Source organism: Piliocolobus tephrosceles, chromosome 2 (assembly GCF_002776525.5).
Source record: "Piliocolobus tephrosceles isolate RC106 chromosome 2, ASM277652v3, whole genome shotgun sequence".
Lineage (NCBI taxonomy): Eukaryota > Metazoa > Chordata > Mammalia > Primates > Cercopithecidae > Piliocolobus > Piliocolobus tephrosceles.
The window spans coordinates 42693736-42716638 of NC_045435.1; the positions used below are offsets into that span (position 1 = coordinate 42693736).

General features: G+C 47.6%; 1 protein-coding gene across 3 annotated transcripts in view; it reads left to right on the top strand.

Annotated features, from left to right (window-relative positions):
- Positions 1–22903, top strand: part of CHCHD6 (coiled-coil-helix-coiled-coil-helix domain containing 6) — a 239701-nt gene that overhangs the window by 22271 nt on the left and 194527 nt on the right. For all 3 annotated transcript variants that reach the window (XM_031935159.1, XM_023215398.3, XM_023215405.2), the window contains exons 2-4: positions 1145–1253; positions 5076–5145; positions 7527–7671. In XM_031935159.1, coding sequence (XP_031791019.1) covers positions 1145–1253; positions 5076–5145; positions 7527–7671 — 324 coding nt within the window. The remainder of the gene's footprint in view (positions 1–1144; positions 1254–5075; positions 5146–7526; positions 7672–22903) is intronic.

A 22903-nucleotide genomic window follows, 5' to 3' on the forward strand; every position in this document is an offset into this window, starting at 1 on the left:
AAACTTTCTCCACATCAGCAGTGAGTCCGTTTCACTTTCTTACCATTCATGTGTTCATAGGAGTAGCACGTGTAACTTCTTTCAACAACTTTTCCTTTGCATTCACAACTTGGCTAACTGTTAGGTGCAATAGGCCTAGCTCTCGGCCTGTCTTAGCTTTTGACATATCTTCCTCACTAAGCTTAATCATCTGTAGCTTTTGATTTAAAGTGAGAGACATGTGGCTTCTCCTTTCATTGTACACTTAGAGGCCATTGCAGGGTTATTAATTGGCCTAATTTTGTTGTGTCTCAGGGGATAGGGAGGCCCAAGGAGAGAGAGAGAGATGGGGGTGGGGGAATGGCTGGTCGCTAGAGCAGTCAGAATACAACAGCATTTATTGGTTAAGTTCACCATCTTACATGGACAATGTTTTCAGTGTCCCAAAACAATTACAACAGTAACATGAAACATCACTGATCACAGATCACCATAACAAATACAGTAACAATGAAAAAGCTTCAAGTATCGTGAGAATTATCAAAACATGACACAGAGACACAAAGTACATGCTGTTGGAAAGACAGCACCAGTAGACTTGCCTGATGCAGGCTTGCCACAAACCTTCAACTTGTAAAAAAAAAAAAAAAGTGTTATCTGCAAAGTGGAATAAAGAGAAATGCGATGGACAGAGGTACCTGTGCTTCACTTGGATGCTGTTGAGGGGCAGCCTTCCCTGGAGAAGGGAACACTGAGATACCTCCAAAGAAAGGTTATGATTTGGACAGGTGGAGATGTCCCAGAGAGGGAGGTGGTGGGCTGGAGGTGGTTCAGAGGGAAGAGCATGCCTGAATTCAGAGGAGGTGAGAAAATTGATACATCAGGTTCCCCTGAGGACTGGGTGTGTGGAGGGGAGTGGTGGCGGTGAAGCTGCAAAGCCAGCAGGGGGCATACATTGGTAGGCTTGGGAGTCCGGATGGGCTCGGCGTGGACCTGGTAGGCACTGGGCCACCACGAGAGGAGTTTTAGTAGAATTGCTTTGTTGGAGTTGGTCTTGAGGAAGCAGTGCATTCAGTTAATTCTGGGACCTGAATAAAGAGGAGGCTTTGCTTCCGGACACTTCTGTGACATAACTTTTTCTTGTTCCTCCTTTCTGCTTCCTTAGCTGTCTGAAAATGTGGTGAACCGCATGAAGGAGCCCAGCTCTGCACCCCCTGCTCCTGCACCTTCTACCTTTGGCCTTCAAGATGGCAACTTGAAAGCCCCTCACAAAGGTATGGGGGTTGTGACAGTTCTGTGGAGTGTGGAGAGACAGTGAAAAGAGTGATGGGTGCTCACCTGAGCCCATCCGACGGCGCGCGGAGCTCTGGTTGGCTTCGGGATGACGTTAAGCAGCTCTGTCTGGTAAGGGCTTTCCGGAAGAGCATGGCTTTCTGGGAGTGACGGGCGCTGTCGTCAGAGCTGCCAGGATTCGGGCCAGACCACCTTCCCTCTGTGTCACTTTCTCCATGTGGGAATTGAGGCAGAAGGACCTGAGTTGACAGCTCAGGAAAGAAGTTGCCTTTAAGGGCCCTCAGAGGCAGCATAGCCATGACTCAGCCTCAGCCACTCTAGCCTGACTCCCAAATCAAAGAATTATATGGATTCACGTGAATGGGACCAAATGCGGGAGAATTCCATCAGTGACTTAGGCGCCTGCCACAGCAGCCCTCACCTGAGCCTCAGGTTGAGAGCTCCTGTCCTGGCCCTTGGAATGTTTCCCCCTGGGCTTCTAGGAGGGGTCCTAGGTCCTAGGAGTTCCTCTTCCTGGCCCACTGTGAAGCTGGTGCTCAAGCCAGGCTGAAAGCTGATTTGTTCCCTACTCTATTGTACCTGTTGCAAATGAAGAAATTTGTGCTTTCCCCAATTAACAACTTGTAGCAAATACAAGGAAATAAAATTTTAAGAAAAAAATTTGTAAGGCATACAAATGTTAAAATATTACAAAATAAAGTCCTTGGAGCAACTGCTCAAAACATACTTGTTTTTGAGAACTTGAGTCTGTCTACCAGACTCAGTAACTCGATTAAAAAAAAAAAAAGATTGGCTGGAGGCACCATGCCACCATGGAAGGACTGACTGTTTACATAGAGAACCACCCACTAGATTGTTCGTCTCGGGCCTGGTCTCGTGTTACAGTTGCCTTTTCTACTCATCTTCCCTGTTGGGTTGTAAGAGTTTAGAAGATGAGAGCTGTATCTTGCCCACTTAGTGTTTACTGAAGGCCACCCAGAGCCAGGTCCCGTGCCCTGTGCCAGGACACAGTGATAGGTGGGCAGGGACCCTCTCTCATGGCACACCTGGCTCTGGTTATGGAGCCAGATGTCGGCCCTGATGTCAGCCAGATGTCAGCCCAGATGTCGTGTTGTGATGCAACACTGGAATCTGTCCCGGGAGAGGAGGGACTGTGAAAGGCAGGAGGAATGGTGGTGGGTGGGCAGACAACAGGAGCAGAGGTCCGGAGGCAGGGTGCATCCCAGCCTGCTCAGCGGCCTAGAAGCATTGCTGTCTCTGGAATACAAGGTACAAGGGAGGGGGAGATGTTGGAGTGGTACTCGGGAGCCAGGCCATGGAGACCTCCCCACTGTGGCCAGAGAAGGGGATGCCCGCCAGGTGTCCCGACACCTCCACCCCTGTGCTGTCTGCCTGGAAGCCAGTGAGCTCCTGGATTTGGACCCACCCCAAAATCTTTCTGAATATCTACCACTGAAGGGGATGTGTGAGATTCCCAAAAACCCCCCAAGAAGCCCTTCTCCTTTGCCAATAGGGCTCACTTACTCCCCACGCTGGCTCTAACTGATGAGAAGGGCTTGAGAGGGGTCTAACTTGACCCAATACACTTTAACAAACTAGATTAACTCGAAAGAGGGAGAAAGTGATGATAAAAGTGAAAATTGCCATAATATATAATACTACACATCAGTTTCAGCTTTAGAAGAAATAAGCATTTGCTTCAGTTTGGTAAATTTTGGCAGTTTAGAAAGCAAGAATAGCGGTTCTTTGTCACTTGGAGTTAGTTATAACAATACTTTGCTGTTTAAATGATAGATGTGAGTTTTGTTTCTGAATGTTGAAGAGTCAGCATAAATTACTGTCTTGAAGTTAACTAATTTTAAGATATTTTGTACTTTTAAAACCAGTTTTTGCTTTATTTTAGTGATGAAACGAAGTTAGAAAAATAAGTTGGCCGGGCGCGGTGGCTCAAGCCTGTAATCCCAGCACTTTGGGAGGCCGAGACGGGCGGATCACGAGGTCAGGAGATCGAGACCATCCTGGCTAACTCGGTGAAACCCCGTCTCTACTAAAAATACAAAAAACTAGCCGGGCGAGGTGGCGGGCGCCTGTAGTCCCAGCTACTCGGGAGGCTGAGGCAGGAGAATGGCGTAAACCCGGGAGGTGGAGCTTGCAGTGAGCTGAGATCCGGCCACTGCACTCCAGCCCGGGCGACAGAGCAAGACTCCGTCTCAAAAAAAAAAAAAAAAAAAAAAAGAAAAATAAGTTAAAATTCTTCTCATACCATACTCCCCAAAAATGTCAGAGGAAATAAAAGATTCAAATGTATGGCTTGAAGCCATAAAAGTACAATAAAAGATAGATTTTCTACACATCATATTAAATGAAGAAATCTTAAATTAAAAACATAGGAAATGTGAATATAAGAAATTAGACAGTTTAGAAAAGAAGGAACAGGAATGGATAAGTTAGAGAAAATATAACATTGGACAGCGTCATAGTAATCTTAATATGTAGCGAGTTCTTAAAGATCTTTAACAAAGACAGCTCAGTAGGAAATGTGCACAGGTGGCCATGCTCATGACAAGATCTCCACGTCAGTAATACTGGAAGAAACGCATATTCAACACTGTGCACTCCCAGGGAGGCGGGGATCGGGCAGGGGCACACAGAAGGGGCAGTGAGGATGAGTGCCACATGCTCTACATCAGCAGGCCTGTTATTTTTGTAGTTAAAAAATGGAGAATTATGTAAAAAGCAAAAATACCAGGCATTAAACCTCAGTAAAACTCTTCAGGCAAATAAATAAGCATGGGGAGCACTGGTGTGGAGATGAAACTCCACAGCAGCCTCCTGCATTCACCTCAGTTGAGAACCTGGTGTGTTGCTGAGAAGCATGGGAGGTGCTCTCCTCCCATGCGAGGTGGTTTGAAAGTGTGAGTCACAGCTGATGCTTTCAGAAGTGCCCCCTGAGGTGTCCCTGATGGGTCTGGAGTTGGAGTCACACACCTTTATTGAGCACCTCCCACAGCCTGGTTCTTACATTATGTTCTGTGTAGTTCTGGCTGCTGGTGCATAGAACCCTGTGGTGAAGGGAGGTGTGGGACATCAGAGAAGGCCAAGAAAGGTGGTGAGATCTGGCTGACAGAGAGCTTTGGAAGGGTGAAGGCTGGGGACAGCGTAGTAACAAAACCTTCAGTATCAGCAAGTGGTGGGGAGAGTGAATTAGATTTGCTCAGAAATCCCCAAATCCGTGATGATCAAAAGGGACCTACTGTAACAACAGAAAGAGCCCAATAATACTAGGGGCGATAGGGGTTAAGTAGAACTAGGTTTAATATGTGGCATTTGCCACACTGGGGATTGTGCAGACTCAGGTGGGTACTAAGGGAAACAAGATTTAAAGAGCCCCCACCCCTTCCCTTCCCTATGCCAAAACCTCTGCTTGGGAGGTTGTCCTCATGAAGCAAAGCAATGACTTCGTGCAGCCACTCCTGGCCTGTGCTTAGGAGATGACCTGGATTCCAAATAACTGTCAGGAGGGTAGGGATGGGTTTGGAACACTGCACCCAGTGTTGTAGGCATCCTGGTGCAGAGACCCCTTCGGGATAAGGGGTGGCTTGGATCATCTGGCTTTCCAGACAGCTTGAATCAAGGGTGTTCCTTGTCTGCCCCTGTGAACACTGCTTTGTGGGAACTCATCTGTGGTGCTGCCTTCCAAGGGGCACATTCATTCATGGGGATCAGTCCTCTCTGGGTGACCTCTGTACCTTCATGGACCCTGGGGTGCCACTGACAGGCCTTTTCTTCTCTTTCCTTTGCAGAATCCACACTGCCCAGGTCGGGGAGCAGTGGTGGCCAGCAGATCTCAGGGGCAAAGGAGGATGTCAAGAGGTGAGCCCGAGAGCCTGCTTGCTCCCGGCACTGCGCTCCACCTAAAAGCCTCTTTCCTCACTGGATACCCCTCTCCTTGCCTGAAGCCCTGGAGGGTTTGTCTCACATAATTAATCTCAGTTGCATTGAAGGACAACCCTATGGTATAGGTGTCACTGGTTCTAGTTTAAAGATGTAGAAACACCAAAAGGGCCATAGGGGAATTGATCATTAATGTTCTTCATGCCCAGCAGTTTGAGACGCCAAGGCAGGAGGATTGCTTGAGGCCAGGAGTTTGAGACCAGCCTGGGCAACATGGAAGGACACCATTTCTAAAAGATAAAAAACTAGCTGGGTGTTGTGGTGTGTGCCTATGTAGTCCCAGTTATTCGGGAGGCTGAGGTGGAAGAATCACTTGAGTCCAGGAAGCCGAGGCTGCAGGGAGCTATGATTGCACCACTGAACTCCAGCCTGGGTGACCCTGTCTCTGAAAGAAAAAAAAAAAAGAATCATTTTAAAAAGCTAGAACTAAACAGTTGAGTGGCTGGAACTTCTGCATGTGTGTGCACACGCAGGCATGTTTTCAGAGAGATGAGGAAGTAGAGCCCTCCCAGTGCTAGCTGTGGTTGTCCAGATGAACTTGCTCCAGGATGTTGGTGATTTTGTAAGCACAGGCCACAACCCCAAGACCTGGCCACGCCTCTGACATGGGGCCTGTTGCCAGAGAAGTTTTAGCAAAGTGGTTAAGGCACAGAGGCCCCAGTGGAGCACAGGGTGGCATCTTGATCCTGCAACTTGCTAGTTATGTGAACTTGAAAAATCACTGCATCTAAGAAGAGTACTTCTTTAACTGGGCTCCTGTCATGGTTAAATATGTTACTGTATATCATGCACGTGAGCATAGCACCTGTCCTACAGAGTTCTCAGTGGACCCTCACAGTAGTTGTTACTGATTGGCCTCTTCAGCATCCTTGAGGAAATTGCCCTCAGTATGGTCAGAGGACCCAGTGGGTCTGCTTAGGGGGCCCAGTGTCAGCCATGGTTGGCCATTTGCCTTCTAGTAGTTCAGCCATGTTGGGTCTGTTGCATAGTCATGGGTTAAGACCCACATTCTAAGATTTACTCTCCCTAATAGGTCTCAGCAAGAATAACTGACCTGGCCAGGTGTGGTGGCTCAATCCTATATCCCAGCGAATTTAGGAGGCTAAAGCAGTAGGATTGCTTGAAGTCAGGAGTTTGAGTCCAGCCTGAGCAACATAGTGAGACCCTGTCTCTACAAAAAAACTAAAAACCTTAACTGGGGGTAACACATGTCTGTAGTCCCAGCTGCTCAAGAGGCTGAGGTGGGAAGATTGCTTGAGCCCAGAAGTTGGAGTTTACAGTGAGTTATGATTGCACCACTACACTCCAGTCTGGGCCACATTATGAGACCCAAAACCAAAAAAGAAAAAAAGCCAACTACTAACCTGAACCCCGCTTTTTTGGTACTTCTAAACATTTTCAAAATGGTAAAGTAATACATGCTAATGAAAGATTTAAAAATTTATCAAGTGAAAAAATCACCCATAGACTCATCATCTCAAGACAACCACTATTAATATTTTGGAGTATTTCATGTTCTTCTCCACCCAGAACCCCCTACCCCCTGTTTAGGGTTATTTTTTGAAAGCCATAGATAATTTCATATCTTGCTGTTTTCACTTCGTATTATAATGATTTGTCATTAGTTTCACCGGCTTTATAAGCAGTTTTATTGCTAAAAGCATTTATTGGTTCTCAGTTTTTAGATTCAACCTACAGACAAATGAAAGACTATATTTTCTAGTGGTGATGTCATAGATCATTATATGATCACACCATATTTACTTTAGCTTGACCTTGATTTTGGGACATTTAGGTTGCTTGCATTTTTTTCACGATAATAAATAATACTGTTAAAAGCATCTCAGCACTAATAACTTTTTTCTTCTCTATAGGATTATTTTACTAGGCAGAATGCCCAGAAACAGGTCAAAGGGTAGGAACATATTCAGAATGAAGAGTTAAATGTTCAAAACAGAGGACTACTACCATCTCAAATCTTCAAGCTCTCAAGTGGAGGCAATCCGTGGATTGAGCCCCTCCCTGAGACTCTCACTGGGCATGGGGCTGCCAACTTGGCCAGGTCTCCTCCTGTTCCTGAGCTGTGTTGTCCTGGCTCAGTGTCATTGTTTCCCCTTGTCTGGGGAGCTGTCACTGATGCCTGAGCTCAGGTGTGGAATGATGGCGCGTGTGGTTTTACAGCACTCTCTCCTTTCCTGGCCAGCCGCTGGCAGCTGAAGTGAGTGCGCAGACCTTGTCTTGGCTATGGGCTGCCCGTCATGCCATCTGCATCTGTTTCTCCTCATCTTTCTTCTGCACAGGTATGAACAGGAGCATGCTGCTGTCCAGGATAAGCTCTTCCAGGTGGCAAAGAGGGAAAGAGAGGCTGCCACCAAGCACTCCAAGGCATCCCTGCCCATGGGTGAAGGCAGCATCAGCCATGAGGAGCAGAAGTCAGTCCGGCTGGTGAGTGCAGATTTTCCCTGAACTAGCCTTCTGAGCTGGGCAGCACCCTGGGAAAGAGGGGGTGGGCCCTGGCACCTGGTTAGTCTGAAGCCCTGCTGGCTCAGGCTGCCCCTGGGATGTGCTCGGCTTCACCTCTGTGGAAAAGGGTCTTTTGGGAGCCAGGAACTTGGGTTCTCCCAGCCCTGGCTCTGTCAGTGATTTGCTTTGCTGCCTTTGGCATGTTTTTTCAGTCTCTGTGGCCTCAGGTCTATACGTAAGGGACTAGATCACTTGACAGTCTCATTCAGCTCTGAAACTTCACAGATGTCTGGGCTGCAGTGGTATGTGTTTCGGGAGGGTGTGAGGAGAGAGGACTAGAGGCCTGGAGCCATGTAATATATGACAGGGAGGGCATCGTGTTTAGAGTTAGGCAGGCTGGGTGCAAATCCTGGACACCCTGTCTGTCAGCCTTGCTCGAAGATCATGATGCTCACACACAGGACTGCCCAGGGAATCAGAGGAGATGGTATTTGTCCAGGACTTAGCATGCTGGCAGACTGTGGGAGTGCACTATTGTTATTGTTATTGTCATTAATACATTTAAGTAATGGGTGACTATTAGGGTATTTTTGCTTAAGTGCAGCATCTATTTTGCAACATGAGAAGTCTCAAAGTGCCCCCAGGGTTGACTAATTCAGTGGCTCACTAGCATCATCATGGACCTGGTGCTTCTCTTCCTGCCACTCTGCCATCCACAGTGTGCCAGTGCATCCTAGGGAGGCTGTCCCCATGGTTAATGAAGGCTGTTACTGCCCCACAAGTCCCATGCAGACAGTAAAACCCTCAGTAGAAGAAAAGAGGCTGTGCCAGCCCTTGTGTCTATCACAAGGATAACTTTCCTAGAAGCTCCTGGCAGAATTCCTCTTACATCACACTGACTTGAATTGTACCAGGTGCCCCTGGCTAAGCCCAGCCCTCAGCAGAGGGGATACAGAGGGCTCCACTGGCTGTAGCTAGGGCTCTTTTCTAGTCACATTAGGGAGGTTGCGCATCCAGCCAGAATTAGAACTGACAGCAAGGAAGTTGGGGGAGGGAAGCATGGCTGTGGGCGGCATCTAATAACATCTGCTGGAGGTTTGAGACCAGGAACAGCCTTGCCCTACTTTAGGTGGGTAGCCTGATACACACGGTGCTGCCTAGAAGGGGGTTGAACATGATGTGAGAGCATCATTTGGGATTGTGCTCTCCTGGGAGGGGAAGGCAGACATGCTGGCTGGGCACAGGCCTTAGCTTACTAATTTGATGACTACACAAATGTTTGAAGTGTGCAGTAGGCACATAAATGCACGTTGAACTAGGCCCTCTGGGAAATACAAACAATGTAGGATCCTAGCCCTCAGGAAGTTTTAGTCTGTGGAGAAGACAAGCACTGACTTGTGCTTTGAAAAAGGCCAGTTGGGTTACAGTAGTTGTTAAGTTGAGGAAAAGATTTGGAAATGCAAATGTGTAAGCTGCTGGTGGATCAGAACTGGTAGATCAGAGAGGGCATTTAACCTCAGCCTTAAAGGATGAGGGGCAGCTGGGCTGAGACAGGCAGGTGTTGAGGAGGTGATCAGATCCAGGGAGAAGAGTGATGTTTGAAGCCAGATTTTAGAAGGCCTTGGATGTGCTGAGGAGTTAACCCTCAAAGTAGCCCACAGTGATCCTGAAACAGTCAATGGTTGCTGAAGTTTGTAAGGATGGGAGTGATGAGATCTGACTTGTGCTTTTAGAACCCCGTAGCATCCTGGAGAGGAATCCGTTGATACAGTGAGAAACTGGGGCCAGGGCATGCCTTCAGAGGCTCTTAGAGTCAGTCTCTGAGAGGCAGATCGGTTGTTACTCCTCTGCAGGCAGCCTGACAACCAAGTAAGAAGGATCCCTATCCTGGAGATGAAGGGTTAATCAGTATGGCATGAGCAGGAAAAGCTGGCCAACTCTAGAGATGTAAGATCACAACTTACAGGTCTGCTGTCTCTTCATTCTCACCTGGAATGTATTAATTACAGTGAAAGAGAATTCACAGCTTCCCATTCTTCGTCCTGCAAAGGAGGTTGAGCTCCGCTTTCTCAGGACTGTCCCTTGGGGAAGAACTTGATTCCGCTCCCCACCCCAGGTTTCCAGATGGATAATAATCCCTTTTCTGAGCCAGAATTCTTAGGGAATTGTGACGTAAGTTACTTCCTTCATTTTAAAAACATTTAACTGCTTTCATGGGCATTCTCATTTTCTGAATGCTCAGCATTCATTTCTCCATGCAACTGGTGTTCCAGTTTCCTTCCGGGAGTGTTCCTGTTTCCTGCTGTGTGTAGACTTGGTGGGACTGTAATTCCTCCATGGAAGCTGAATCTGGGCACAGTGCAAGCTCAGCCAGCTTGCACCTCATGCCTGAGACCTTCAGTTTTGAATGAGTACAGAGGAATGATGGTAGGCCAGGATGGGAGTTCCTCGTTGTCTCCCAGGTGTTGCGATCAGCCCCTTCATGCTATGAGGTTGTATCTTTTGCCATCTTCTACACTTTCAGTGTACCATTGATTTCTGTCTGGTCCTCCTGCCTTCTTGAGGTTTGGATCGTCCTCTGATGACCTGCCAATCAACTCTCCTTTGCTTAAGTAAGGTGGAGTTGGCTTCTATTGCTTGATGCTCTTGGAAATGCATCTCCTATAGGAGGTGCTACAGAAGATGATGTTGAAGGTGTACAATCATATGCAGTACTCAGTACAAAGGAGGAGAAGGGAAAATGGTGTTTGGTGTTGTTCCATAAGTTAACAGAGACCCAAGGCAGTCAACTAAATGCTGAGCAGATGCTATGACTATCGCTTCTAAAGAAGGGGGCTCCCTTTGGGTTGGTATGGTTGGGCAGTGCTTTTAGTGGAGGTAAAACTATATTTTCAAAACTATATTCTGGAAGATTTAAATAAGAGGAGAAAGATGGAGAGAAGAACCTTACAAAAGCAGGGAAATTCTTCTTTCCTCTCCTGAGTTGTCCACATGGAAAGATTGAAGGAGGTGGCTAGTTGGCAGCCTGCTGCATGGAGTGCTAAAGGGCCTGGTGGTGTGGCAGTGTGTGGATCACAGCACATCCTTCTAGCCCTCTGGGAGGGTTGGACCCTGAGATGGATCTTGCATGGTTGCCGGCAGAATGAGTTGTCTGCCCATTCTTCCTAGGTGCCTTCTCCACCACCCCTACTATAGTCCTCCCTGTGAACCTGTAGCCTCATCTAGAGGATTTCCTGTTGTACTGAGTGCCGCTTAACATGTAGTGTGCTCTTCCACACTGTTCACTTGCCTCTTTTTCCAATATTGATTTTAAAATCCTCTTCTGCATAAGGGATTGGTCCAGCTTATTATTGGGAGAAGTTCACAAAACTAATGACAAGGAAAGGTAATAATTTTTCTGACCTACTTCTGATGACAGAAGTGTTTCCCTTTCCCATCTAGTGCAGCAGTGATGAACTGTTCTGTGCATGTCGATGCATGTTTGCTGTCACTGGTGGTGTCCTGGTTCTGGTCTGAGTGAAGGCCATGGGTGTCACTGGATCCTGTGAGAGGTGTTTCTCCCTCTGAGTTGATGAAGAATCTAGGAGTCCAAATCAAACATTCTGGGAAGAAATAAAAAGAACAATGCTGTTGATCTGAATCTTCTAATGGGTGGAGCCTTAAAAATCCAATGGATGGAGTAATCAAGTCCTAGTTGAGGCTTTATTTTAGGTGAGAATGAGATTTACAACCTTGCCTGTTGTATTTCTGGTGCATATTATTAGTTATATAAGAATACAGTACACCTGATAGAAAGCAAAAACTTTCTTGGCTGGGCACAGTGGCTCACGCCTGTAATCTCAGCACTTTGGGAGGCTGAGGTGGGTGGATCACTTGAGGTCAGGAGTTCGAGACCAGCCTGACCAACACGGTGAAACCCCATCTCTAGTAAAAATACAAAATTAGCTGGGCCTGGTGGTGCATGCCTGTAATCCCAGCTACTTGGGAGGCTGAGGCAGAAGAATCACTTGAACCCGGGAGCTGGAGGTTGCAGTGAGCTGAATCACACCATTGCACCATTGCACTCTAGCCTGGGTGAAAGAGCGAGACTCCGTCTAAAGAAAAAAAAAAAAAAAAAAACTGAAAGTAAAAACTTTCTTTTCTTTGTTGCTGAGCAATTCTTTTATTATTTTGTGATGTGTGAGTGTATATATATATATATATATAAATATACACACAAATGGACACACACATACTCTGTATTCCTGTTATATGTTAGGCACTGGGTTAATTTCCTAATAAATGGAAATAAGAGACAGCTTCTGACCTTGAGAAGATGTGTTTATTAGGAGAATTAAAATTCCCAGAATTGACCACGTAGTGTTGCAAGGGTCATCCCAGAGGGACAGGAAGACACTCGAGGAGCAAGGAGGCAGTACCACCTGACACTTCCTGGTAGGATGCGAATGAATTCTAAGACGAGGTGACATGTGTGCTGGATCTTGAAGAATGAATAGAACTTGCCAGGTGGAGAGGAGGGAGGAAGGATGCTGCAGATAGGGAGCACTCTTGAGCAAAGGCCACGCTTTGGGAGAGGATGAGGTCTTTGGCTGGATTATAGGAAGCCGCAGGATGTGGCGGCAGGGAGGCCAGAGGGGCCAGTGTAGGTGCAGTTGTGGAATGACATCCTGGAAGTCTGATGGGGAGCTCTGTGGAGCCGTTTTCTGAATCTCAAAAGAGATAAATGGGAGACAGCTGGACATTGATCACTAGGAAAATACTTCAGTGGCAAATCAAGAAGCTAAGGTCAAATCCTCCCACTGAAGATTTGGTAACAAGAGTGCTTCTCTCCTTGGACGTGCCCGTCTAACCTAAGGATCCACCAGGAGAGTAGCTGTCCTGTCCTGCTCTCCTGGTGGCAGAGGACTTTTGATCTCTTACTCTTTCATTCTCTTCAATGCCCAGATGCTCCAGGTAGCTGCCACCTTAGCTGTGTGAACTGGATACAGTTGGCTCTCCCTGTCCATGGGTTTCTGTATCTGCAGATTCAACCCACTATAGATCGAAGTCCACAGATATAGAGGGCTCACTGTACTATGTCATTTTATGTAAGAGACTTGAGCATCCACAGATTCTGGCATCTGTGGAGGGTCCTGGAACCAATACCCTGTGGTTGACTGTATCATGATTTTAAGATGTTCAAAGTTTTTGAATTGCAATTTTCTAAAATTATGAGGAAGATGGAGGATTGATTTTGGCTTTTTTACAGCTGTAGCCTTTCTTCCTAACAGTCGTCTCCTACATTTTTATTGTCTTATTCCTCAGATCATAAACTCCTTGAGAATAAGAACTGTGGTACGATCATTTTGGTCTTTGTAGTGCTGAGCAAATTTTAGACAGGCAGTGAATGGTGATTAAATGGCACATCTTGAGTAGGTGAGGGTGTGGAGGTGTTACCGCTTTGAAGCCCTCTGCGCAGTCGTCTGTTATCTTTCCCTTGTGATCCCATCACAGTGCCCCACTGCTAATAGTTGGAAGCAAGCACCCATCACAGCCTTTTATAGAAGGGGCGACAATTCAAAGGTCTGACCCTTTTCAAGCAATAAAACAAAACAAAGTTTAAAAAGGCTTTCATTATAATGATATCTGGGAGTCAACTAAAATGTGGTTTGTCTCCTCATCAGAGTCTTACAGACTTTAGGTTTATCTTGCTTGGAACAAGGGAGAGAGCAGGCTTTGGGAACTCTGGTCTGAGGTTATGAAGTATACTACCTGACATTCAGCCAAGGCAGTCCTCATATCTGGGTCTAGCTGTTTGGCACGGCTGTTTTAGAAGTTTAGTGACCTGGGGACTCTGGTGGCCTTGTTCCTTATACCTCCTCCAGTGTGAGTGTTATGTGGCAATCTGAAAATCCTGTGGAGATCTGCATTGCCTGTGGTCAGATGACTGGTAAAAGGCATAAACTGGTAGAAAAATCATGACATCCATAGCCCCTTTCTTTGCTTCCTTGTTTTACTTTTTCATCTCTTCTTTTGTCTACTGAGCTTAGTCTCTTGATTAGATCAGAGGTTGACAAACATTTTCTGTAAAGACCCAGATAGTAAATAATTTACTCTTTGCAGTCGCATGTGGTCTTTACCACATGTTCTTTGTTGTTGTTGTTGTTACAACCCTAAAAAATGTAAAAACCATTCTTAGCTCAGAGGCCATACAAAAAAAGGCTGTGTACTGGATTTGACTGGTGGGCAAAAAACCCCTCCTGGACTAGACTATGCAGCTCCAGAGATTTTAATTTTTTAAGTCTCTCTGAGTACCCAGGTGTCTCAAGAAACTAGAGGGTGGGAGCACTGGTGGTGGTCCAAATTGCTTAGTGGCTGTTATTTCTTGCGAGAGGTTTCTTGTCTTGATATTTGACAGCCTCAGTCTTCTGATATGTAAAATGAGAATTTTTCTAGAGACAGCCTAGTGGGCTGTATGGGAAAAGTCACTAACTTCTGCTTTAATTCCTGATTCTTTTATCATTTGGCATTTTTTTATAGTTTCTGTTTCTCTGCTGAAATACCCCCAGCTCTTTACATGTGTTGCCCACCTGTAGATCCTCTAAACATAGTCTCGATCTGACAGTTCCAACACCTTGATCATCTCTAGGTTTGGTTCTGTTGACTATTTTCTCTCTTGATACTGGGTCACATTTGCTTGCAGTTATATGTGCTTTGTAGTTTTTGATTGGTGCTGGTCATCATATGCAGGAGACCAGTAGAGACTGAGGAAAATAGTGTTTATGCCCAGAAATGGCCACTCTCCTTCTTTTGACAGGCTATTAGTGTGGGAGGTTGAGTAGCCTAGTTGAGTAGAATATGGGCTGTAGTGTAGAATATGGGCCTCAGCTTCAGCCTTTTAATATGTGAATGTGGGATCAAACCCATTCTGTTTGTCAGGACTTAGGACCTGAGTACCTGAAGGGTTCGTCTAAGTTCTCCTGACTGGCCACCAGACTATTTTATAGGCCCTGCTTGTCTTTGATTGAGGATCCTTCCTTGTCCCTCCTGCAGCTGCAGACAACTGCTGCTTGGTGGTCAGTGGAAGGCCTGGAGTGCCTACGGGCTTTCTCTCAGTTCTGCTGCTCTGCTCACAGACTTCAGCAGGCCCTGTGCACTGGTACCTTGGGTGAATATGTGGAGGGAAGGTGTCTCATTCAGTTCTCCTGCTTTATCTTTAAGAAAATAATTAAGAAAATTCTCATGACTGATACTAGAGTTAGTGCACCCTGTTTGTTGTCATCACCTTTAAAGCACCCTTCATACCCCAAAGAAAATGAAAAGGGCAAAGTGATGGGACTGACCTCACTCCTGCTCTGCAGGAGTCCAGGCCTGCATGGCTGCTAATGTACAGGGCTAGTCCTTCCACAGGATATGCAGGGGTCCACACACTGGGTAGAAAGGGCTGTGCCACACAGCTGCCCATCTGCATGCACCATTCACCTTCACATTTGCTCAAAGAACAAGGGTGGTGGGTTATAGTTTAGAGAATTGGAATAATTAATTGGAAGGGACACTGTGAGGCCTCCTGGGTTCCCACTTAACCTGGCTTTGGTGTTATATGATGTGACAAATATTGGAGAAAGGAAAACTGTAGATGAGCTTACACGAAAACTGGCTTCATCTTTTTAGTTCATCACACACCAAAAATGAACTTTGATTTATTTCCTGTATATTTTATCTAAACTGAGGGTGGAGGAAGGCTATAGAAACCAGACATGGTGTTCAGTCATGGGAACTGAGAGTCTGGCATCTGTGTCCAGGGATGGCCCTCTGTTCATCACTACTGCAGGAGTGATGCCTGCCTTGGCCGGGTTGTTGGGAGAACCAAATGAGGAACAGATATGTACAATGCCTGGTGTCACAAAATGTTAGAAATGCTATCCTAGAGTGGTGTATTGAACAAAACACCGGCTGTGAGGCTTCAGCTCTGTTCGGATGGCCCCTGTCACTGTGGTTCCTTTATGTTTCTATGATACTTCCTTACCTGCAAGGCGAGGGGCAGGCAGTGCTGTGCACTGTTGGGAAAGTTAGGATTTACTCTTCCTCCTTCACTTCCACCCATGTCTCCATGATAGAATTGATGTGAACTGATTCTCAAAACAAATCAGTGATTTTTTTTTTTTTTTCTTAGAGATGTGGAGTCAAGAAACAAGTGAGGTTCATGTAGCTTGTGACTGGTTTCCTGGAGAGAGAGGCTGAATTCATTGGGGGAAGGGGGTCCTAGAAGCATTTTATTCATGGCCAGATGCCATGGGGCATCCCAGAGGTATGGTGTGGGTGTGGAATGAGGCTGTTCCGACTTAACCCTGCTGTTGAAAGACTCTTTTGCCTGTCTCACCTGGCTCTCTGTTCATCTCACTGCCTGGCTTCCACACCTGGCTGTGCATCTGGGTCACCTGGGAACTTGTTAAAAATGCAGATAATTAGATCCGATACCGAAACAACTGGATAAGACTCTTGGATGCCTTGACCCTGGAATCTGTATTTCTAACAGCCTCCCGTGTGATTCTGGTACAGCAAGCCCAAAGTCAGTGCCTGGACTGATGCCCAGAGCCACTGACCCCAGAGTGGTTTTTGGCCCTTTTTGCAGTCCAGTCACCCCAGGGATGTGAAGTGCTCCCACCAGGGATGTGGCTCCCTGTGGTCCTCAAGCCAGGAGGCTGTACTGTTTGAAAAGTGCACCAGGTGATTCTGATAGCCTCCCCTGCTTTGTCTCCCTCTCCCTGATGCAGCTCCTGCCTAGATGAATAGCTTTGTCGGGCTTATTGACGTCTAAGAGAAACAGATGCTCTTTTATCTGCCAGGGACTGCTGGAGAAGAGAATCTGCTGTCTGTGTTACCAATTCCTTGGTGAGGGATCCAGGCCATCTGGGTTCAGCATTTTAGGGGACGGTAGTAAGACCTCTGATCCCGAATCCAAAGGGATGGCTGTGGGATGCAGGTGATACCAAGTAGCACTCATTGCACTCAGCAATAGCTCAGCTTATGTGAGAACCCAGAGCCTCAATTCTTTGCAGCAGTGGTAGCCATAGCCCAGATCATACTGGAGGCATGCAGCAGAAGCAAAATAAACCTTCTCGAGGGCTTGTGGGACTCTCAGGAGGGCTGTTGCTGGGCTGGTTACTACTTATTGCTGCCAAGTGAGTGCAGCAGACCTGTGGGCTGAGATTCCAGTATCTCCCCTAAGAAGACTGTTGTGTTCTTGTTTCCTGTCCACTTCATTAGGTGCATTGTGATGGTATCCTGGTGTTATGATTTGAATATTTGTCACCTTCAAAACTCATGTTGAAATTTAATCCCCAATGTGGCAGTATCGAGAGGTTATTGGGTCATGAGGGCTCTGCCATGATGAATGGATTGAATCCAGTTGTGGATTCACGAGTTGATGTATTAAGGAATTACCATGGGAGCAGGACTGGCAGCTTTGTAGGAAGAGGAAGGGAGACCTGAGAGAGCACACTCAGCCCCCTCGCCACATGATGCCATGCACCACCTCGGGACTTCTCAGAGAGTCCCAGCTAGCAAGAAGGTTCCCACCAGGTATAGCCCCATGACCTTGGACTTCTCAGCCTCTAGAACTATGAGAAATAAATTCTTTTTCTTTATCAATTACCCAGTTTCAGATACTCTGTTACAAGCAAGAGAAAATGGACTAAGATACTTGGGGTGGAAGAAATCCTGTTTTTCCCTCAACTGTTTCATACATTTTTAACCACCAGATAGGTGGTGGTCACCCTGGTAGTGGGGAGAAGGACTACGGGGAAGATGTGGGGTTGGGTGGAGAGGTGCCCTGGGGGAGGGTGTTCATCAGGACAAGCTGGCCTGTGTGGTGTCATTGAGCAAGGAGAAGGTGAAAGGCAGTCTTTAGCTGTTTTGAACCCTGTGGGGAGCTTGTGGACTCCTCCTCTTTAAAGAAAGCTGTTGCTCTGTGGACTGCTCAGATTCAAGTGTCGGGATTTCAGAATCTCACTGTTCTAGAATGGCTCTGCTGTAGGAAGGGGGAGCCCAACATTTTTTGAGTAGTAGGAGATGTGCATGTGTACTCTTTGTTTAAGAAGCTGGAAGGACACGTGGGTTTTGTAACCTGGGCTTATTTGGATTTTGTGGAGCCTCCCCCATCACCAAATCACAGGTCTGCAGATGCCTTCAGTTTTCTTTTCTCTGGCTATGGTGCCTGGCTCAGGCGACCTCTGCTGTGTGGTGATAGAAGCTGGACATCCTCATTAGCTGCTAACTTTGTTAGGCAAATGGCTGATTGCGGTTCCATTCCTGGTGTCACTGCTTCTAATTAGCAGATCGCATGCCTCTGAAAATGTCTGTTAGCACCAGGGATGAGCTAAAGAGGCTGACAGCTGGGGCTGGGGGCTGGAGAGAACTGCGCAGAAGTGCTTTCTCTTCAGCCTCTTGAGGGTCCAGGCTGCCGACCTCAGCTAGGCTCCTTGGCCTCTGAGTGCCCACTGGAGCCCAAGGGAACAGAGCAGCAGGCTTCCTTGAAAATTGCACCAGCTGGAGGGGTGATCTGAGCCATCTGGGAGTGGCATCGAAGCAGCAAGTGACACCCTTTCTGACTTCCTACTTTGTTCTTGAGATAAGCGCAGGCCAGTCTGAGAGTTTTGGAGTTTCTTGTTTTGAACAGAGGTCTTACGTGGTCATGTGTGAAACCTGATTGGATCGGTGCCATCCCTCCTGGCTTGCGTCAGATGGTGTGCACTGGCAGTGAGGGCACAGACAGTCAGAGGAAGCATCATCACCCCTTCTGCTTGCTCTATACCTGCTCCTCTTCCTTCGGGTCAGTGCCCACCAGCCCTGCCACTCTTCTGTGTGTGGATCAAGTGGGGCAGCCCTTACAGCCCTAGGACAACCTGACAGCAGTATATTTTCCTTTTCTCTCCTGCCAGAGTGAAATTGGGCTGGTGCCTTCCCACTTCTATGTATGCCTCTAGGACACCAGCAGGACTGGGGAGAGGGGAGGGTCTTGGTTATTTTAAGTCTGTTTATGCAATTTATTCACATGGTTTTTGGGGAGCTACCATTCTACTTTTTCCTTTTTGTGGAAAAATGTTTTCAATTTGTCAATGAAGCAGATTGTGTTTGCCCTCTTGGGGAGATGCCATCACTGGCTACTGGCAAGGTATAGAATCGAAAAGGATTATTTGGCTGAGAAACGTCAACAAGTGTTTGCAGGGGAAAAGTCCCAGATTATTTCCCTTACCTTTTGTCTACTTGGTGGGTGAGCCAGGGCCCTATATCCTGTGTGTTGGCTGTGAGCTGAGTGCTCTTGGGTAGACCAATACATGCACCAGCTAGGAGGAGCTTTGGCTGTGAGTGATGGAAGCCCAATTGGCAGTGGCTTAAAGTGGAAGTGTATTCTTCCCATGAACAAGACACCAGGGGCAGCCATCTCAGATGGTTATGGTAGCTTCATGCCTCAGAGGGATCCAGTCACCTCCTGTCCTTTTTCCCACCCCCCCCCAAGACGGAGTCTCACTCTGACACCCAGGCTGGAGTGCAGTGGTGCAATCTCAGCTCGCTGCAACCTCCACCTCCTGGGTTCAAGCGATTCTCCTGCCTCAGCATCCCCAGTAGCTGGGAATACAGGCGTGTGCCCCCACACCCGGCTAATTTTTATATTTTTAGTAGAGGCAGGGTTTCACCATGTTGGCCAGGCTGGGACCTCCTGTCTTTTTGACTGGCTGTCCTCAGTGCAGTTCTCCTCATGATGGCAGAGGGCTGCTGTGCCTTCAGCCATCACATCAGTTTTCCAGTCAAGAAGAAGGAAGGGCTGAGAGCCTTGTTCTAGTGAAGTTTTGTTATTTTATGTGGGTGTGGGAGGGACACTCTTCGCTGGGAATTCTCATTGGCAGAACTGTGTTGCAGGGCCACCTCTAGCTGCAAAAGGAGGGCTGGGATAGTGTTACCTGGACATGTGACTGCCCCAAACAAAATCAGGATTATGTTATTAAAGAAGGGGGAAGAGGGACTGAATGCTGGTCAGGTGGTGAGCAGCACTTGCTATAACCTCGTGGCTTAGAAGGAGCCCAGTAGCTGGACTCTGTTACACCTGGGCTCAGATCCCCCAGGTGCTGTCTCTGTGACCCTGGCCTCATTATTTAACCAAGTCTCAGTTTCCTCACATGTCAAATGGCACACCTCTCCTAGAGTTGTTAGCATGCTTTCGTAATATGTGAGCAAAGCCTTCAGCACATGGTCTGGCAGATGGAAGGTGGTCAATACATTCTTTTCTTTCTGTTATGCCAAACTCCCCCAGAATGCACTAGAAGAGGAGCTGCACAGGTGACTAATAGAGTCTAAACGATAGAAGTGGGTAGTGATTTTCCACTGTGGCAAAGAAAGGACAGCGAACAGAGTGCTTTTGAGTACAGGATCGCCGGCTGTTACCGGGTTGCTAATGTTCTAACCCTCCACCTGGGCTGACTTCAGGCTTCAAAGGCCCCTGAGTACACCCCTCCCCGCCAAGTAGCCTAAATTCTAAAACAGACCTTCCAGATCCCGCTAGTTGTTCTTTCCTAACTCCCAAAGTTAATTTGTGCCTAGAGAGGAGATACAGCCATTCAGGGCTGCTGTCTGTGGGCTTGCATTCTTGCTGATGCCAGGACTGGCTTGTTTCGCTGACCTTGAGCTTGTGAGGGTGAGTGGGTAGGGAGCCCTGGGTGCTTGGCTCCCTGCCCACTTGGGTGTGTTCTTAGCAGAGTCAAGGCACTTTCCACCCCCTACACTTGGTGGTGTCTCCTCCTTCCTTATCAAATCTTGGCAAGGCTTCTCTGGAGGATTCTGGTACTCTCTTCTTGGCTATGACTTGGGTGGCTGGGCAGGGTGGCTAAGGGATATTGCCGAGGAGAGTTAGAGGTGTGTGGCAAAGCCTTTTGCATGACACACATCAAGTAACAAAGCTCTGAGGCCGCTGGAACTAGACACACTGGGGGTAACAGTCTCTGTGGAGGGGCTTCTACTGGGAGCCTTTGCCCCTGTGCCCGTGCCCACAGGGAAGGGAGCACCTGCACATCAGCCTCGCACAGCAGGCACGGCCTGGGCAGCCTTATTGGGAAAGTCGTGACTTTGCTTTTCTTGATGCTGACTTCCTGCTCTCTTTCCTCTTCCCCAGTTGATTGGGTGCCTTCCCTAACACACACAGCCTCTGGTGCTTTTTTTCTCCTTGTGTGTAGTGGTTCCCAAGAGGCCTGGCAGCCCTGCCCTGCCTTGGGCCTGCTCCTTCTCTACACCTCCCCTGGCAGCACTGGCGCTTGGTGTGCGAGTGCATCCAGCGCAGGATCCGCCCAAGAACCTCTGTTCTTGGGGCTCCCAGGTGTCAGACAATGTTGAACACGGGGCCCATTCTCTAGCTGACTGGTCGTACACGATGTCTGCACCTTATCTTCGTGCTGACACACACTGGACATTAATAGAAATACACCGCCATGTCACATGTGTGGAATTTCAAGCAGCCGGGAGGCGGGTGCTTTCGATAGCCTATCGTATGCTTAACCTCTTCCAAAGAGGTTTTTGATGAGAAATGAGTAGGGCTGTTAACTCCAGGCAGCCTGGCATGTGGCAGGTTTTCTTTTTTTTTCCTTTCCCCTTCTTGATTGTTCACAGTGCTTCCTTAATCTTCACTCTGGAGGAGTGGGCTTTGCCGCTTCAGGACATTTTATTTAATCTGTGGCTGCACAGGCAGCTGCATGGTTGGCCTGGGTGCTGTGGGGCCGCAAGGTGGCCCGGGAGTACTGGGGGAGCCTCTCCTCAGACTAAGTTGTCTGGCCCCGGGTTTTTTGCCCTGGCCTCAGCTTTCATGGCTGTGTACAGGGCTTTTGGGATCACTGGCTGCTTCTCTTCCGAGACGGCCTAAGCTTTTGGAGCTGTTTTTGTTTTTCCTGTCATCTTGTCTCCTTTCTCTCTCTCAGGAGCTGCTGGTGATGCCTCAGTTTCTCTAGCTGAAGTCCAAAGCCCAGGAAAAGATCTTTACTCGGATGATCTGGGTCTTGGTGTGGTCTTTGTAGTCGTGTGTGACTTTGCAGTTATCATAAGAGAGACTTGTATTTGCAGCTCATTTCTGCTGCTTCTCTGGGATATCTCCATACATGTTCAGTTTTCCCAGCTGTAAAGTGAGATGATAATGCAATTCATAAGATTAGTGTGGGGTTTCAGTGAGATAAAATTAAGTGCCTAGGAGAATGTCTAGACTGCAGTAGGCTCACAACAGCAATTATACCTAAACATTTTCTTAGTGAGGCTAAAGGTGACAAACATTCATGGCCACTGGCTTCTGGATCACGCTTCTCAGTCTTCCTACTAGTAAGGCTGGTCTTTAACCTTATTCCAATTGGCATTTTCTTTCTGTTGGCACTTTGTGTATCAGAAATCTGCTTTACCACCATCTTGGATTTTATCATGACTCAATTCTCAAGGCCCATCAGGTCTCGTGGCCTGACACGTCTCCCTGCCCTCAGGGTCAGTACTGACAACTAGATATAGCCAGCACCCTCCTTCCCTTCATTTCCATGGACTTCCTGCATGTCCACGTTGCTGGATTCCAGCCTGGGGTAAATCCCACCGGCTGGTTTCTCTGCATCCGGGCCTGGGCTCCTGGGAGCCGCTAGAGGCTGAATGAATGGTTCTCGTGCAGTTCGTGCTCTCTGACCTCCTGGGCATTACCCTCTCTGCTGCTGCCTTCCTCTTGCTGTGCTCTAGCAGCACCCTCCTTGCCCTCCCCACATCCACTTGTGAGTTCTCTCCATCCTGGCCTCACCGCCCTCTCCTCCTTGCTTCCTCTCCTCCTAAAAGGGGCCCCTCTGCCAGTGACCTGGATCCTGGATCTAGCTCTTCCCCTCCTCTTAGAGCGTGCTCTGTTACTTCCCCACTTTCTGCTCAGATCTCCTTGTCTAAAACCTATAGCCCTTTCCCAAGCAGCCACTCTGGTTGTCTCCTGGCTCTTCCCTTTCCTTGCCATAGAGTGTCTTGGAATCATAGTGGTAAAGTCATAATCTTTATTCTCAAACTTATTACAATTTGGCGTGATCTCAGAAATTACCATGATTGGTTGGGTGCGGTGGCTCACACCTGTAATCTCAGCACTTTGGGAAGCCGAGGTGGATGGATCACCTGAGGTCAGGAATTTGAGACCAGCCTGAGCAACACGGTGAAACCCCATCTCTACTAAAAATACAAAAATTAGCCG